The sequence below is a fragment of the Hippocampus comes genome, unplaced genomic scaffold (assembly GCF_001891065.2).
Source record: "Hippocampus comes isolate QL1 unplaced genomic scaffold, H_comes_QL1_v1.1 scaffold48, whole genome shotgun sequence".
In the NCBI taxonomy this organism is placed as follows: domain Eukaryota; kingdom Metazoa; phylum Chordata; class Actinopteri; order Syngnathiformes; family Syngnathidae; genus Hippocampus; species Hippocampus comes.
The window spans coordinates 2,003,187-2,019,901 of record NW_017808403.1 but is presented as its reverse complement, the minus strand read 5'-3'; the positions used below and the strand labels follow the sequence as shown (position 1 = coordinate 2,019,901).

At 43.8% G+C, this 16,715-nt stretch overlaps 4 protein-coding genes across 12 annotated transcripts in view; 2 read left to right on the top strand and 2 right to left on the bottom strand.

The window, feature by feature from the left end:
• The window catches only part of svep1 (sushi, von Willebrand factor type A, EGF and pentraxin domain containing 1), a 62,252-nt gene extending 59,091 nt beyond the window's left edge, over nt 1-3,161 (top strand). For 3 of the 4 annotated variants that reach the window (XM_019858420.1, XM_019858419.1, XM_019858422.1), the window contains 5 exons: nt 109-279; nt 1,802-1,897; nt 2,445-2,540; nt 2,612-2,705; nt 2,909-3,161. In XM_019858420.1, coding sequence (XP_019713979.1) covers nt 109-279; nt 1,802-1,897; nt 2,445-2,540; nt 2,612-2,705; nt 2,909-2,939 — 488 coding nt within the window. In that variant the 3' untranslated portion in view covers nt 2,940-3,161. The remainder of the gene's footprint in view (nt 1-108; nt 280-1,801; nt 1,898-2,444; nt 2,541-2,611; nt 2,706-2,908) is intronic. The other variant, XM_019858421.1, reaches the window with a different exon arrangement.
• Nucleotides 3,162-3,227: 66 nt separating this feature from the next.
• On the bottom strand, nt 3,228-5,680 carry txnb (thioredoxin b). Of its 2 annotated transcripts, XM_019858430.1 has the most exons (5): nt 5,546-5,671; nt 4,494-4,598; nt 4,316-4,381; nt 3,471-3,536; nt 3,228-3,385 (listed from the first exon to the last, which is right to left on the bottom strand). In XM_019858430.1, exons 1-5 carry the CDS (start codon nt 5,570-5,572, stop codon nt 3,317-3,319), a joined length of 333 nt encoding a protein of 110 aa, XP_019713989.1. In that variant the 5' UTR covers nt 5,573-5,671; the 3' UTR covers nt 3,228-3,316. The 2 variants fall into 2 exon arrangements, with proteins under 2 accessions (XP_019713989.1, XP_019713990.1); XM_019858431.1 differs by lacking the exon at nt 4,316-4,381 and having other exon boundaries at nt 3,230-3,385; nt 5,546-5,680.
• Nucleotides 5,681-7,123: 1,443 nt separating this feature from the next.
• Nucleotides 7,124-12,294, bottom strand: LOC109508445 (prostaglandin reductase 1). 3 transcript variants are annotated; one of them, XM_019858429.1, is made up of 9 exons: nt 12,190-12,291; nt 11,256-11,383; nt 11,135-11,180; nt 10,740-10,799; nt 10,413-10,580; nt 9,565-9,838; nt 9,396-9,501; nt 7,567-7,685; nt 7,361-7,477 (listed from the first exon to the last, which is right to left on the bottom strand). In XM_019858429.1, exons 2-9 carry the CDS (start codon nt 11,359-11,361, stop codon nt 7,367-7,369), a joined length of 990 nt encoding a protein of 329 aa, XP_019713988.1. In that variant the 5' UTR covers nt 11,362-11,383; nt 12,190-12,291; the 3' UTR covers nt 7,361-7,366. The 3 variants fall into 3 exon arrangements, with proteins under 3 accessions (XP_019713987.1, XP_019713988.1, XP_019713986.1); XM_019858427.1 differs by having other exon boundaries at nt 11,135-11,383; nt 12,190-12,294; XM_019858428.1 differs by lacking the exon at nt 12,190-12,291 and having other exon boundaries at nt 7,124-7,477; nt 11,135-11,361.
• On the top strand, nt 10,545-16,586 carry haus3 (HAUS augmin-like complex, subunit 3). Of its 3 annotated transcripts, none has more exons than XM_019858424.1 (6): nt 10,545-10,630; nt 12,739-13,692; nt 13,779-13,988; nt 14,293-14,525; nt 15,069-15,354; nt 16,165-16,586. In XM_019858424.1, exons 2-6 carry the CDS (start codon nt 12,781-12,783, stop codon nt 16,390-16,392), a joined length of 1,869 nt encoding a protein of 622 aa, XP_019713983.1. In that variant the 5' UTR covers nt 10,545-10,630; nt 12,739-12,780; the 3' UTR covers nt 16,393-16,586. The 3 variants fall into 3 exon arrangements, with proteins under 3 accessions (XP_019713983.1, XP_019713985.1, XP_019713982.1); XM_019858426.1 differs by lacking the exon at nt 10,545-10,630 and adding an exon at nt 12,374-12,446 and having other exon boundaries at nt 15,069-15,303; XM_019858423.1 differs by lacking the exon at nt 10,545-10,630 and adding an exon at nt 12,375-12,446.
• The last annotated feature ends 129 nt before the right edge of the window (nt 16,587-16,715 follow it).

Genomic DNA, 16,715 nt, shown 5'->3' with positions numbered 1-16,715 from the left:
TATATATATATATATATATATTTACAGATGGTCACGAGGCGGTCTTTAGAAAACATTTCTCGACTGCGTGAGTAACTGGCGGGTCGTTCCATGTGGGCTGTTGTTCAGGGGTCTCCTGTGGCCCCCCCCTCCACGTGGCCCACGGGTTGGTGCGGGGGGCAGTCTTCCAGTTCGGGGACGTGGCCTCATACTCGTGTTTTGCCGGCTACGCCATGGAGGGCGTCGGAAGGAGCCGGTGTTTGGAGAACGGCAGCTGGACGCCGCCTCCCACGTGCAGAGGTAGAGAGCTCCACACGGGGCGGTTGGGGGATTGGGCGCCCCATCCTGCCCGGTTTAATGGCCACGTCACGTCCATTTCCCTTTGCTCGTGCTCCCCTTGCAACTTGACGCACGTCTCTGTCCTCTGTCATTTTCTCTGAGCTGCATGTACAGTGAACCCCGGTTCATCACGGGGCATGTGTTCCAGACCCACCCGCAATAGGTGAAAATCCAAAATAGAGAGTCTGAAACAAACTTTTGTGGGGGGTGGTTTCATCACTTCCTCGTGAAAAGCCTTTTTGATCTTGTCTTCTTGCTGTTAAGAAATGGGAAACGATGCTGCAAAGAGTGCTTCGCTCAAGATCTTTATTTGGCACCAGTTGAAATGTAAACTGTAAACTGACATAAGGAAGAAACAACAAAAAAAAAAAGAATCAAACATTATATATTTTAGCACCAAAAGGTTCATTTCGTCAAACAAATATCCGTTAGCTCAATGCTAACTTATCATGTGAAACTCCATCGATGGGTTACTCAAATTAGCATATCTGTTAACGGTCATCATACAACCTCATAATGGAGCCACCAAAAAAAAAAAAAAAAAAAAAATTCAACAAAATCACCAATAATATGTTCCCATAATTTTAACCGCGCATTGTGATGAATATTGCGTTTGTGGAATACGAGTTAAGTGGTAAAATCCACCTGAATGTGTCCAACTCAGGGGGTGGCCATTTTGCCACGTGCTGTCAACTGAATGTGACACCACAGTTGCTCAGGTAACAAACAATCATGGCTCATCTGTTTTCTGAAGCTGAGGCATGGGAAACTGTGATGTCATTGTCGACAGCTCCTCGCAAAAATGGCCGCCTCCTGAGATGGACACACACAGGTGGATTTTACTGCTTAACTTACCCCATATTCTACAAACACAATATTCACCAGAATGCCATGTTTAGACTAGTGAGGAGGCATAGAAGATATTAATGTAGAGAACATTTTGGGGTTGACTTGGCCTTTTATTCGCACCCCCCACCACCACCACCAATATTGCGATTTAACTTCACTCTGCAATTACAGTTTTTTTCCCAAGATTCTTTTCTGTATTTGTTGACAAACTCAGGCAATAAATTAACAATAATCTGTATGGTAATCATATCAGATTTATTCTTCCGCGGTGTTACACTGAAGGTGTGCGACTCTAAATTCGGCTCTAAGAAAAAAACAATGCAAAAAAAAAAAAAAAACAAACAAAACACCAAATTGCAATATGGTGAGGGTTCACTGTACTGTAATGTAGGAGTAGGCGTCATTCCTGTCAACATGCCTTTGAAATTTCGCAAGAATGAATCATTTAGTGAAGCTATGAAAGAGGAAAAACAACATTCTCAACATGTTTTTGTGGCAGTAGTACAAAAGCAAGTTGCTTTCACACATGCATTATTTCCTCCACATGCATTATTTCCTCAACAGTGTGTGTGTGCCTGTGTGTGTGTGTGTGTGTGTGTGTGTGTGCGTGCGTGTGCGTGTGCGTGTGTCTCAGCTGTGTGTTGGCTGCCCTGCCAGAACGGTGGTATGTGTCAACGGCCCAACACCTGCGCTTGCCCTGAGGGATGGATGGGCCGACTCTGCGAGGAGCGTGAGTAGCTGAGTCATTTGTGACAAGGCCAATTTGGCAAAAGTACTCACACTGCTAAAAAATAAATAAAACGGATAATAACTCATCAACTATATAAAATGGGGCTTCAAATGCACTGGGTATATCTGTTTAATGCGCCAAAACCCCCCAAATAAATATCAGTAAAGTACAGTAACAAAGTATTTCTACTTGTTGCTTCCCACCAAAGCAACACAATTACAGCACAAATTTGCAAACGTAAGATGGCTGTAGTGCGCAGTAACTAGAAGTCCATCCCACTTGTGACACAAATGAGACTTAGGACAGCGGGGGAGGGAAATGGCCTAATTTGGAAAGTTCCATTTGGATGTGTCCTCACCTTTGTTGCCACCGCTTTCGACACGAATGACTGGGTCGAGTTATTTTGTCTTTCAATGCCATAAACCCTGGGGGAAAAAATGGTGCATATCAAATCGCAGTATCGAGGGAAAAAAAAAAAATCAATCAAAACAGATTCTTTTTCGGCCGTGTTGTAAAACAAGATTCTCGCGTCTCCTTCATGGAACAGCCATCTGCATCCTGCCGTGTTTGAACGGAGGCCGCTGCGTGGCTCCATACCAGTGCGACTGTCCCACCGGTTGGACGGGCACCCGCTGCCACAGCGGTGAGTGATCGTCGTCTGCGGGAGGTCGCTGATGTTCGCCCTTTTGGATTGATCTCTTGTGCCTTTTCCAGCTGTGTGTTCGTCACCTTGTCTGAATGGAGGCAGATGCATCAGGCCAAACAGGTGTCGCTGTAGTCCGGGTTGGAGTGGACACGACTGCTCCAGGTAACCCCTTTTCAACGTGGACGCTACTCACAAGAAGTTAGTGATTGAACCGGGAACTCCATATTGCTCCTTTTATGGATCAAAAATGAAAATCACATTTCACCCAAAGGCCCGTTATCTCAAACTTGACGTGGGTAGTGCATTTTTAATGTCTTGTTTTTGCTTGCACCGTGACCCTAAAATATTTCCCTTTGTCGTCACAGGAAAAGGAGGTCAGGATACTATCACTTCTAAACGTTCCACCCGGCCCCCGTTTGGAGAGGACTTATTCACAAAGCATCTCCAGCAAAGCAAGAAACAATTTGTAAAATAAAGCTGTATTTTTTCATATAAAGAAACAACAGTATGGAACATATGCTGCTATATTCTTGTAAAAATGGATGTGTTTGTCCAGTGTATGTAAACTAATGTTTGTGTTTTTCTTTTTTTAATTAAAGCAGAAATGTCTGTTCATGACTGACATGCTTTTGACACATTAATTAGGTGGGTTGGACGGTATGGAAGCATTCAGGACGACAAGTATGAAGGGTCCCAAGATATCATTTATTCAATCCGCCAGGATGGAAACACCACACACAGAAAAACAGTTCTTAGCAAGTGTTTCAGCGAACCTACGCGCTGGTCAGTTCTGCTAACTTTTTCTTTAGTGTTGCTTGATTGGCCCCAGAGAAGTAATCTACCTGTAAAAATCCAAAGGAAAAAGGACAAATTAGAGAATTGAAAAAAAGACAACAGCTTTTGACAACATAAAAATGTTCTCCTTACCCGACTTCCATTCCTGTAAAAGTGGAATGTGGGCATGCATTGGACACCAGATTTGGTGCTCACTTCCTGAAACGCACAAGGGGAAGAAGTGAGTCAAGGTGCGACTATCACCAGTTGAATCTACAACATTGAAAATATGGTACAAAATATCCATTCATTGAATTTTTTTACCCTTCAATGTGTATTTTATGAACAAATGGGAAAAAGAAAATTTAAATGCCATCAATTTCATGTATGGTTGCAAGAAAAATGAACCATTTGGAATGACCTGGATTTCTGCATAAATTGGTCATAAAATGTGTTCTGATCATCAAAGTCACAACAAGGGACCACATTTTTTTTTTGCAACTGTAATTTTGAAGAAAAATTATACTTTGGCATGTACAGGAGAAAATGTTTTCAACATTATATTGACAAGTGATCCACCCTATTCATAGAGAATGTGCATCAAGTCGGCCTGCGAATAGCAAAATCTCACGTATGATTGATGTCCACTGATATGCATTGGGGAGAATTTTTTTAATGCATTATGCTTTTTTTTCCAATCATTCTTAACTTTTTTTCTGCAAAAATTGGCATTGACCTAAAAAATAGATTCCATATCGGTCGGGCCTTGAGTAAGACTACATAAGAATTGCTTGCATTACCCAAAAATTGATAAAAGATGGTTTTCAATTGGCCAAAGGTGCTTACAGCTCAAATTGGAAATGACGAAAACCTTGACCTTGGGACAATTCATCACTTTTACATTAACAGAGCTACAACGGTTGGCAGAGAATGTCGTAGCACTTCAAATGGTTGACATTTCTACATCCACACCATTTTCTAAGCAATAGTTAGCATACCTCACACTTATCCACGTCGACTTTAAGGAAAATCACATCCGCGTAAGCCGCGTTATTGGACAATTCCTGCAAGAAAATCAAACGCGTGAGCTTTTGTATTTGTTATCTCTTCGCCCAACTTTGAACAGAAGATAGTGCAACTTGATCAAAAATCAGGCAGGCGCCATCATCAACTCACTTCAAAAATTGGGGCCATGGTTTTACAAGGGCCACACCACACGGCTGTGAAGTCCACCACAATGAGCTTGTCTCCACTGTTCTTCAGGTAACCATCAAACTCTTCCTAGAAATCACAAATGGGGTATAGTTGCAGGATTAACATAGCTGTGACCACCCCAAAACATTTCTGCTGTGCTTGAAAACTCATTTCACATCATTACCTTGAAAAATAAAATAAAATAGCTGAAAGACTTTGCCTCGGAACTAATTTATTTTGGATTGACCCATTTGTCCCGCCGACCCCGAACGCAGCATGACGTCAGTATGAGGTGACCGCCAGGTTCGATCTCCATTTTGAGGTAATTTGTCATCGTTTTGATGACACCTTCGAATAAATTCAAATAGGTCAGAAACAAGCACTCGAGCGAGACGAACTTTTAAGTTCAGATACGGTGAGTTTTGAGGGAAAAAAAAAACAAGAATGACATTTCAATTACATATTTGCCAGGATATTGTCGACTAATCAAGTTCTTTTAGGGGCGAATTACAGTAATAGTACTCGGTTTTCCCGCCTCAGCGGGTCAACATTTTCTTGAAATGAAATATTCCCTTTCACGGGTCCGATACACTCCAAACTACCCTTCATTGTCGTCGTTGACTTGATTGGATTGAGACTCCGCGTGTGTCCGGAAATGTTGGCGTGATGACACCTGTGTGCCGTGACGTTAGCATTAGCATTACCGTTAGCTTTAGCTCGGCCCGGCCCCAGTGCGCTCGAGTTACTCCAATGCACCCCCCACCCCAAGAGTTAGCTCCCTTAGTAGCTCCCTTAAGTGTTTTTTTAATTATTAATGACCTACCCCGAGCCTTTTGTGTAGTTCTAACCATTACTTTGTGTAATTGCGTCAATTCGAGATCCGAACTATTCCTCCCGTAGTTACGTGACAGCAATGTCCACACATTACAGGAACTGTTCCAGAGGGTGGCATCAATGGTGGAGACATGCCAAATACGCTATATTAGTTGAGCAAGCGAAAGCGTTCCAAACACATTGAAGAAAAGCAAACTTACCGTGCTTTCAATGCTGACTACAACCATGGTGACGGTTGGTGGGAAAACGCACCGGGGTTGTGCAAAACACTTGACGCCGAAATGGAAAATGAGTCAGTTTCCGCGCAGGCACCGCGGTTTCATTGCCACACACACTCCTCCCTGCGTCAAGCTCAACACGGGCCACAAGAGGAAGTCGTCTTACCTTCCATAATAAAAGTCAAGTAGTCCTTCGGTAAGTACAAATACTGTAGTTAATTATAACCCTCCGTCATTGCAGTACAGTATACGTACAGAGCATTTTAATCAAGCGTACTGGTTGTCTTTTTTTTTAAGTAGGTTGAGACAACATTCGATTACTTTTTTTCAATCTATCTTAATTTTTTTTCTGCAAAAATTGGCATTTGGAAATTAGAAAACTACTACTTTTGGAGTGAAATGAATGTGTTTGTTTGTGTGTTTGTGTGTGTGTGTGTGTGTGTGTGTGTGTGTGTGTGTGCGTGTGTGTGTGTGTATGTGTGTGTGTGTGTGTGTGTTTGCGTGTTTACAACAGAAGCAAAAAATGTCATGTTTTTATCTTTTCGTGTCATGTCAACCAAATTCACTCAATAGTATTGCTCTTATATTTTCAGTATTTTTATGAATCATTTAAGTTTGTGTAAGTCCAACATTTTATTGTGTAGTACAGTATTTCAGAACAAATCACATTTGATTTTCCGGTCCTTGAGAGGACGGCTTCACACACATCACTGTTGCCCGAACAACCACACAACCATCAAGTGGTTCACTTAACGATAATAACGCATCTTTGGTAACCAGAGGGATGAGATTTTCATCCCCGCCCGTTGAGATTCAAAATCAGGCTTAAATGATGGGGCAACACGACAACGGTCAACTTTAGCAGGAAGCCTTTAATCATGATGGTTATAATCTGTGGTATATTCTTTTGTTTAACCTTTATTTATCCATCGATCCATTTTCTGATCCTCTTGATCCTTACAAGGATCGCGGGGCGTGCTGGAGCCGAGCCCAGCCGTCTTTGGGCAGTAGGCGGGGGACACTCTGAACTGGTTGCCAGCCAATCGCAGCCTTTATTTATCAAGTAAGAAAATTGAGAAAAGACTGTCGCAGTAAAACAATGATTGTGTGTGTGTGTGTGTGTGGGGGGGGGGGGTAGGATAGTATTGTGTTTGGGCCAAAAATACCTTTTGGATGTATGGACAAAAAAGTTATTGGGTCTCGTCAGACTAGAATATAGTTTCTCCCGTGTTGACAAGATTTCATGTGTGTTTTTGGAATTCTTCCAGCTGCTTTAATGTTTGCGTCCTGGCAGCCTACCTGACCATTTTTATTCTCTTTCCATCAATTTCAAATTTGGAGAGATATCCAGGTGTTTGTCATGTCACGGTTGTGCCATTGTTTCTCCACTTCCTGTTGACTGTCTTCATTGTTTTGTTTCCTCTGGAGATTATTTTTTAGACTTTTCTTTGAACTGATACCTTTGAACAGCGTGATCCCTCACAATGGTGGAAAAACCTGAAATGATTTGACTAGGTCTCATTTTTTTCATATGGCAAAAACCTGGCATCTGGACAACAATCTTGGTGTGTAGTAGACTTTTTATTTCCGCTGTAGGTGTGCCAAGCTTGTGACATCATGTATAATTGCTGCCAATTGCATCATCGTAGTATTGTGCGGAGACGGTGAAAACGGACACGTGACTTCTTAGTTTGAACATTTTCAACCCATTTGAAAATATGTCCTGCAAAAAATAAATGCGTTGTCATTTAGGCGTGTTTCGAAAGTGTCGATCCCTCCCCAGTAATCTTCCTGGATTTCACATTAGACTTCCACGATAGCTTTGCCAGTGTTTTCTCCTCGCAGCATGCCCATGAAAGCCGCCGGCATGTTTTCAAAGCCTTTGGTGATGTGCTCGCGGCTCTGCAGTTTACCCTGTGAGACGCAAACAAAAGCCAGTCCTTATTTCCAGGCAAGGAACACCGGCAGGAAATGGAATGACGACGTGTTTGTCAGCGACAAACCTCTTTCAGCCAGCCCATGAGCCTCCTGAGGGACTCCGGGTGCTTTGGCTCCCATCTGCTTTGCATGAAGCCCTCCATCTTGAGCTGCTTAACGATCATGGTCATTTGAGGATAAGGGCCTGTGGGAATGACAAATGCAACGCTGGAAATGGCACCTGAGAGCAGGGATTTATCCACTTTTTTTGTAAAGAATTTTAAAAAGGTTTAAAAAAATGTTGTTTCCCTTTTCAATGCATTCAGAATGGGAGTCAATTATACTCCATTTTTGATTATTCGTGGGCTGGCCCAGTCCCTCTACTCCACCAAAGGTCAAAAATACGTAATTGATTGACCCCCATTCCAAATGCATTGAAAAAAAGAAAAAGGAAAAAAAAAAAACAATCACTTTTATTTCAACCCCACACTCTCTTGAAAAAAACTGAAACAAACCTCTGATAACCAACTAACTGTTAATTTTATTCAAAATAATTTCACATGCACATTTTAACTTTTGATTCCCAATAATTTTGTCTGGTAATATTTGCCATTCCTTTTTGTTCCAATAAATAAAAGTAGAAATTGCCATATGAATTTTACAATTAAAATCAGAATTACAAAATACTCCACACATTTTTAACTTTAGCTCATCTATGAATGACCTGGGTTTTAATGAACAATTTAAAACCTAAAGTTTGCCCACCTCCGCCTTAGTTTGTCAGAACCACAATGTCGCCCCCTACTGACAAAAAACTGCAAAGGAGTGACATGCCACATGCAAAATATTCAGTTTTTCCTCGAATTAAAAATCAAACCCAGGTCCATTGAAGTTGTGGCAGTGTGTTGAACAAATTAAAAACCGAATGCAATGATTTACATGATATTTCATGTTCAAACTGATCAACTTGATTAATTTTCGCAAAAACTCATTCATTTAGAATTTTATGGCTGCAACACGTTCCAAAAAAGCTGGGACAGGGTCATGTTTCCCACTGTGTTACATCACCAACATTTAGGAACTGAAGACACCAATTGTCGAAGCTTTGTCAGTGGGATTCTTTCCCCTTCTTGCTCGATGTACAACTTCAGCTGTTCAAGAATCTGGGGTCTCCGTTGTCCTATTTTATGCTTCAGAATGCGCCACACATGTTCAATGGGAGACAGGTCTGGACTGCAGGCAGGCCAGTTGAGTAGTCTTTTACTCCAATGAACTTACGCTGTTGTAACATGCGGAATTTGCTTTGGCATTGTCTTGCTGAAATAAGCAGGGGCATCCAGGAAAAAGACGTTGCTTGGATAGCAGCATATGTTTCTCCAAAATTTTGATGTACCTTTCTGCCCAAATGGTGCCTTCACAAATGTGTGAGTTACCCATGCCATTGGCACGAATACAGCCCCATACCATCATAGATGCTTGGCCCCGTAACAGTCCAGATGATTTTTTTTTTACCTCTTTGGTCTGGCGGACACGACGTCCACAATTTCCAAAAAGAAAGTGAGACGTGGACTCATCAGACCACAGAACACTTTTCCACATTAGATCAGCCCATCTTTGATGAGCTCGGGCGCAGAGAAGCCGTCGGCATTTCCGGCTGTTGTTGATAAATGGCTTTTGCTTTGCAGAGTAGAGTTTGAAGTTGTGCTTATGGATTTACCGCCGAACTGTATTGACTGACATTGGGTTTCTCAAGTGTTACGGAGCCCATGTGGTGATGTCCTTGACAACACACACACACACACGTCCTTGCTTTGAACATGATTTGGAAATGGTATTCGGATTTGATTCATTTTTAACACGAGGTCCCGACTTCCCGTGAAATTGGTTGGGTTTATACTAGCCGGGCAGTACCTACCTGTCTGAACCTCAGTGTCATTGTATGTGGATATACTTCCACACACGGCTATTCTTCCGAAATCTTTCATCTGTGACATGGCAACGCTCGAGAAAGGGCCTCCAACCTGATGAGGAATCAAAAATAAGTCCAGGAAGGATTTGGACAGTTCTCATCGGGATTCGCTCACGTTTTCAAAAAAGCAGTCGTATCCGTCGGGAGCGGCTTTCTTCAGAGCCTCCTCCAGGGAGGCGACGGTTTTGTAGTTGAAGGCCTCGTCGAAGCCCAACTCTTTGAGGAAGGCCACCTTGGCATCGGACCCCGCCGAGCCCACCACTCTGCAGCCCTTCATTTTGGCCATCTGCCCCGCCACCGAGCCCACCGCCCCAGCTGCCGCATTCACCAGCAGAGTCTCGCCCGATTTCAGCTCCAGGACTTCCTCGATTCCGTATAGAGCCGTCAGCCTGGTGACATCCGGGACTTGCGATTGGTAAGAATCTGGGTCACGGCACCAGTTGTTATACGGGTCCTTGTGGCTTGACTGCTCGTTAATTACAGAGGACTGTATATCCTCAGTTGAACTATTTCGCAGATGCCAGAAAGATCAGAGACATGGCCCAGGAGCCCTTTTTTTTTTTTTTGCTAGATGCGGAAGAAGGTCTGCCCTCTCCTAAAACAATCTGTATTCTGATACTGCCTTCGCCACGCCCACATCGGAGCGCAACAATTTGTTGGTACCTTTCTGTGTGTGACTCCACGGTCTTAACGAGTTTCAACAGTTAAGTTGTTAAGTGTACGAAGATGCAGAGCCAGGAGAATAGTCACGTACAACATACAATAACGGCCTAGCTCAAGTCATCTCAAAGAGGCCTAATCTAACGCCACCTGTGCTTTTGCGGGTATGTTAAGACTAGATTTCAACTTCATTGTGCAATATGTTACCGTAGAATGATTATTGAGGTTTTTTTTTTTTTACATTGTAATTGTTGTAGGATGTTTGAGAACAACTTGACAGTAATAACTTCACAGCATCCTTACCCAGGCATGCCGACAGTGCCCAGAGCCAAGGACAACGAAACGTCCCGAGGCCAGTCGGGCATGACGGGGACGAGGTCGGACCCGTCTGACACGGTGTGTGTTCTCCATCCGCCGCGGCTGACAACGTGGGCCCCAACGGGAAATGCTGCGTTCCTGCTCTGGACCACCCTACAGAACAACAAAGCCAGCAGAACTTTGAAGTTCTCTGGAAAAATCGAGTGAGTGACTAATCCAAAACATTCCAATTCCATCCCAGTGAGTCAGCTTGTTTGTTTCTTGGCGTCTGCTGTCAGCCATATGTGCAAGATGTCCTCTCCTCCTCCTTACTTGGCCACTTGAGTTCCGATCATCACATCTCCTTCTTTCATGCGAACGCGGCTAAATGGCCTAAGGAGACAGGAAGCCACGTTATTACATTTGGCCATGCTTATCAAGCACTTTAAAAATAGGCCGCAACGATTTTTAAAAAAATTTAGATTTTTTTTCCCCTTATTTGTTTAACTCCCCGACCTCCCAACATTGCAACTGTGATTTCATATGCGATGATGTTTGGATGGTCCGCTTCCCAATTATTAAATTAATCTGTAGTACAATAAACTGTCAGATTTAGAGATTTAAAAATGACAAAAAGACTCAAATTAAAATGAACCCAAACGAGCTTCAACATTTTGAAACAAACTGAAGACTTTTCAGAGAGGATTAGCTGACTTATTTTCACCGACCTCATGTAAGGGTCAACACTGAGAAACAACGCCTCCAAAAGCACCTCTGAAACAAAGAACAAAAACATCAATAAGACGTCAACACGGCAAACATCCCAAAAAAAAAAAAAAAAGGTCGAACCTCCAGCTTTAGGCTCAGGGAGTTCCTCCTCTTTGAGCTGGAAGTCGCTTTCCTTGGGGAAGCCATTGAAATGTTTGGCCAGAATCCACGTCTGAGCTCGGACCATGGCTTGACGTTTGGGTCGGCACCTTGGAGGAAGACCGGGTGGACCCGCAGTAGTGTTAAGGAACATCTTATCATGTCATGCCAAAAATAGGATGGAACGGCACATTTTTTAAACTGCATTGAAACATTCAAATGTTTTATTCAATTCGATATTTGGTTTATTTGAGGATTTTTTTTGATAAACTGCTCACGTAAAATTACATTTTTATTTAATTAACTGTATAATTAAATTCATGATATGGAATTTTTGAAAATATATCATTTTATCAAGATAAACAATTTTCATGAAGGAGAAAAATTAGAAAACCGACCATTTTGGTTTTCATTGTATTAAATAAATTAATTTAACCTTTATTAATCCCACTCTGGGGACATTTGCAATTGATTATACAAAAATATTGTCATATTGAAAAATGATTTTTATTTTACTATAAAAGCGATTTTACAAACACTTTTAAACTTGTATTTTACTTAATTATTTTGTCCTCATTTACGAATGACCTAGCCCGTCTGTCCGCTGAAACGTCCCATGTGGCCCAAGAGACCACAAGTCTGCACACCCGTGGGTTAAATTCATGCAATGTACTTGATATCCAATATTTGAACAACTGTTCTACAATCTGGAATGCACTGTTGCTTTATTGGTTTCAGATGGATTTTTAAAACAATAACAACAACAACAACAACAACAACTACCACCATGTGAGAGATGATTAGCGGGTGCCTTTCAAGCTGTAAAAAAAAAAAATGCGATTGAGCAGGTTGCTCATAAAATTACGCCAAAAAGTCAGAAAGGAGTGAAACCTTTCAGATTAGCTTTTTTCCTTACCAGTTATTGTGGGCTGTAGCGGGAGGGTAGCGGTAAATCTGAGTTTGGGAGTGTGGCGAACTCTATTTGAGGCAGTAGGAGGAAGGGGGAGGAAGGGAGCGAAACATGGGCGGAAACTACATTTTTTAGGTCGCAACGCAATTGGTCGAGCAGTATGCTAGCGTCATACCATTGACGACGTCCCCTGTTGATGACGTATATGTTTTAGGCGCGCGTTTCAAGAGGCTCCTTGCTAACCTGCGTCAGTGGCCCAAATTGTGAGTAGTGTTTGACTGACATTTAACGCTTGTCACGGGCAAAACGGCGTGCCTTTGACGTTACCGCCAGGAGCACTGAATGTTGCTTGCCGTATTACAGTGTCATCACGCGTGGCTTGTTTTTACTGAATCGGCACCTCTTGTGTCTATTCGAAATCGCTTGCGCGGTGGTTGCCAGTGATCTGTACGTATGTTGACACTTTTGGACCAACCAAAATAAGATGGCTTCAGCTAGATAAGAACTGACGTGTCGCACTGGAGTTAACGAGGCTTGTAACATCCTTGTTCTCAGGAACATCTCATCCATCTGTGAAACAACAACAACACAAGCGCCATGTTAAACGGTGGGCAGTTTGTGGAGGCCATGGCTCGATTGGGCTATTCCGCCGCATCCTCCCTGGAAGCCTCGGACTTCGACTGGCTTTTTAATAGTTCCCAGGAAAACATTCGTTTGTTGTGTTTTGTCTGTCGAAGCCTGAACCGGAGCAATGTTTTGACCACAGAGGAAGTGCAGGGTTATCAGGAGCTCCAGAAGTCTGGCACGCCCATCCTGGACGAAGCAGCCTTGGTCAAGGTCCTTAAAACCATCGGACCATCCCAAGAGAGCAATGCAGCTGAGGATGATGTGACCGTAGAAAATTTAGAAGCAGAGCTCCAGGCACTGATTAAGGAGAAAGCACGGAAGCGACAGCACTGCAAGAGGCTGCAGGCTTTGGCTGCTTCTCGCGCAGACGTCCACCTCCGACTTGTCGCCGAATTGGAGAGCGCTGCGTCCCAGCTAACGGAGGCTAACGCTTTTCTCGGAGGCGAGAACGCCAATACTAACGCTGAACTTCAAGTTCTCGCGGACAAGGTGGGCGAGCTGGCATCACACCTCTCAGTTCAGCCGGAAGCCGTGCACTCCTCTGCCGGCAGAAAGCACAAGCCTCTTCTTTCTCAGCTCTCTCTGAATCTGTATCTGCGCCAAGAGGAGCTGAACACTAAAACGCTCTCCGCTTTCACTCGGAAGCACTTCTTTACGGACCTTGTTGAGACCTCTTGCTCAGAACACTTCCAGGTGTTGGACCTCAGTTCTCGGGAAGGTAAAGAGGAAGAAGAGGACGGGGAAAAGAATGAGGTGGACCAACTGGCCAGACTTCGGCTTGCGCACATTATGGCTCAGCACCAGCTGATGCGAGCTACCGCAGATGAGAAAAGTGTCAAGGCCGGGCTTGACTGGCTTTCTGAGAAGTCCTCGAGTGTCAAGGTAAACGCAGAACACCACGACAAGAAGGTTTTGGACAATTCGGTGAATCGGGATCACCTCTTTTGTTGACCTTTTTATCCCACCAGAGCATTGCTGACTCAGCCTCACTTCACATGCGCGAGGTGGCCTCTAGGAAAGAATTGCAAGCCGCGGAGGCGGAGATCGAAGGTCTTCTCCATGGACCCGTGCCCCTTGACGTTTGGGAATCCACCAGGCTGCTCTATGTGCCAGTAGTAAAGAGAGTCCTGGCCCTGCAACTGGCCAGACAGGACTATCTCACGACCAAACTGGATGAGGTTTGTTCACACAATTGACCTCTTGTGTTTGTAATATGTAGTCTGAAAAAGTACGAGAGGAAATACCAAACATTAATATGAAGGATGCTGGCATATATGTTGCTGTTTCGCTACCCATCAATGGAAGTATTACTCCTTTCCTACGAGCCATTTTTTAATTCTTTTGACTCAGTGATACATAGGCTCATTTTTAAAAATACATATCTTGCAACCATCGCTTTATCTTTAGTTACGCTGCAATGTACCACTGACAATATCAAAAAGAAATTGTAACAATAAAATTGAAATCTAATTTTCCCACCAGGTACGCGATAATCTCCTCCGCCAAAAGGCCTCCTTCGACATCCTCCACTTGGCTCAGCAGATTGAGTTGAGGAAGTGGGGAGTGTGCCTGAACCACCTCACGAACGTCAACACCAGGCTTGTCAAGGAACGCAAAGTCACGTCCCTCAGATTTGAGGCTCTGGCACATCCCGAGTTGGCATTAAACATGAGGCCCAACCCGATCATCACCAACACGGATGCCGCATCCCGCAGGTAAGAGTCGACCAAATCCATTCACGTGGGATGCAACTCATATCTCCGTTAACTAGCATCGCTTCCACACAATCTATCTTGACGCCATTTTAAACGTTCCTGTTAGCCTTTGCAGGCATTCAGCTATTTCAAGCTTTACATGTTGCAGAGGTGTTGCACGGTGTCATTCAACAATCAGCAGGATTATAAAAATATTGTCCTGTCTGGGTCACAGCTCTATATTATTTGTTATTTGTAATTGAATAAGGTTTTAATTTAAGGTTTTAATAATAATAATCTTTATAATTGTCTATAGTTGCCACAAGATGACAGCAAAGCACCATTTTTGTATAAATGAAACTTTTCAATGCCATCATACTGGAACGCCCAGATTTGTTGACAAAGCACAATGTTTCACCAAATAATATTCCTCGGCTACCTTGGGCTCCACAGTCGTTTGCTTGAAGAACACATTTACAGAAGTGCTTCTGTAATTTTATCAACCTCACCGACGCGGCACGACAACACTGTTTTCTCACTTGTTCCTCCACGCTTTTCCTCCAGGCTCCTGCAGATCCTCGACCAGGATTCCTCCCAAGGGAGAGGAGAGCCTTTTCAGACATATGAGGCACTGGACCAGGCTGCTCGCGGCCTGGCCAACAACCTCCAGGCGTCCCGTGCAGCGCTGGCAGCGGCCTGCAGGGACCAGTACTTCAGGATGGCTCAACTCCAAGGCCACTGCGAGGCCCTTCACAGGGCCGTGTCCGCAGAGTTCCAGGAGCTGGTCTTAAGGCCACAGGTATGTCCTGCAGCCAGTGCTGACCAGGAGCTGCTGTGTCCCAATGCACAGGTGGGTTGGTTTCATTTTATGTCGCGTACGATCTCCTCCTTGCTGACAAAAAGCAATACTTTTCCGAGGAAATCCCTAACGTGAGTTTGATTTATAACTGACTGTTGGTGTGGGAAGCTGGTGGCACAGTACGTTTCTTCTTTTGAGCCTCAGTCTGTCACTGTCTGTCCCAAAAATTATGTCCAGTCGAACCACAAGAGGGGTACGCACATACCGATCCCCCACCCCCGCCAAACATCTCAATTTTATAGTGTCAAAAACCCCACACTTGGCAAGGGGGAAAACAAAATCCCTGTGTCTTACTGCTCTTACAGTGTGCAGTGTACTGACCTGTGAGAGTACCACAGGGGATCCGGACTGCTGTTGACCACGCGTATAGGGATTTGTAGTCTTAAATCCTGCGTCATGAATATTGAAGGACGATTGTCAGAGAAAGGTGTTTTCTGAGCAGATGAGGTGGGGGCGGCAGGCACTCTTAACACAGTCTATAGTCGCTCAGGAGAATTGTTCAGAGCCATCCGACAATCAGACTTGTGCTGACTTGAATCAATTCAGACCTGATTATCAGTATGTGTGTACTCCATTTACCATTGAACTATTTTTCAAGCAGATCTGACAGGAAAAATCACTCCTAACAAACAACTACCCCGCGGGATAATCACTCAGGAAAATCTTCGAGACATCTGACAATAGAGCCTTCGCTGACCTTGATCTCAAGGGAGGCTAAATCGGCAGCTCCGGGGTTTGGAGCCTTTAAAGCTGACCTATGAACTCTGATTGCGTAACGTATTTCCCATCCTCTGTCCGCAGGAGTTGATGGAAAAACTCAAAGAAGCCGAATCATTGCTGCAGCGTTTCCAAAAAGCCATCCAAGAAATCACAGGCAAGGTCAAGACGAAGCGCTCCCAATTGGAACATAATTCCCTCCTCAGACGCGAGAGGGAGCTCTACGTCTGCTTCCACTTGGATGTCGGTCTTCTGCAGAAAGTGGTTGAGAAGCTGGAGCGCCGAATGAATCTGACGAGAGAACAGCCATAGCGTTGTCTCGTGGAATGAACACATGACCTCAGTAAACGCTGATCTCAACGGTTCTGCTTTTTCTGGGGGAAAATAAGTTCTATTAAGATGACAACTGACTTTGTATGAGTGTGACTGCTCCTGTTTTAAAAATGTCTTCTGCGCCTGTTCTGTGTTGGGTGGATTGGTTAATAAAGCACCTTGTATTTCATTGATAGGCTGAAATCTTTTATTAGGTATTCCATCTATCCATTCTCTTAGCCGTTTATCCTCGCTAGCTAAACAGTGTGTGTGTGTGTGTGTGTGTGTGTGTGTGTGTGTGTATATATATATATATATATATA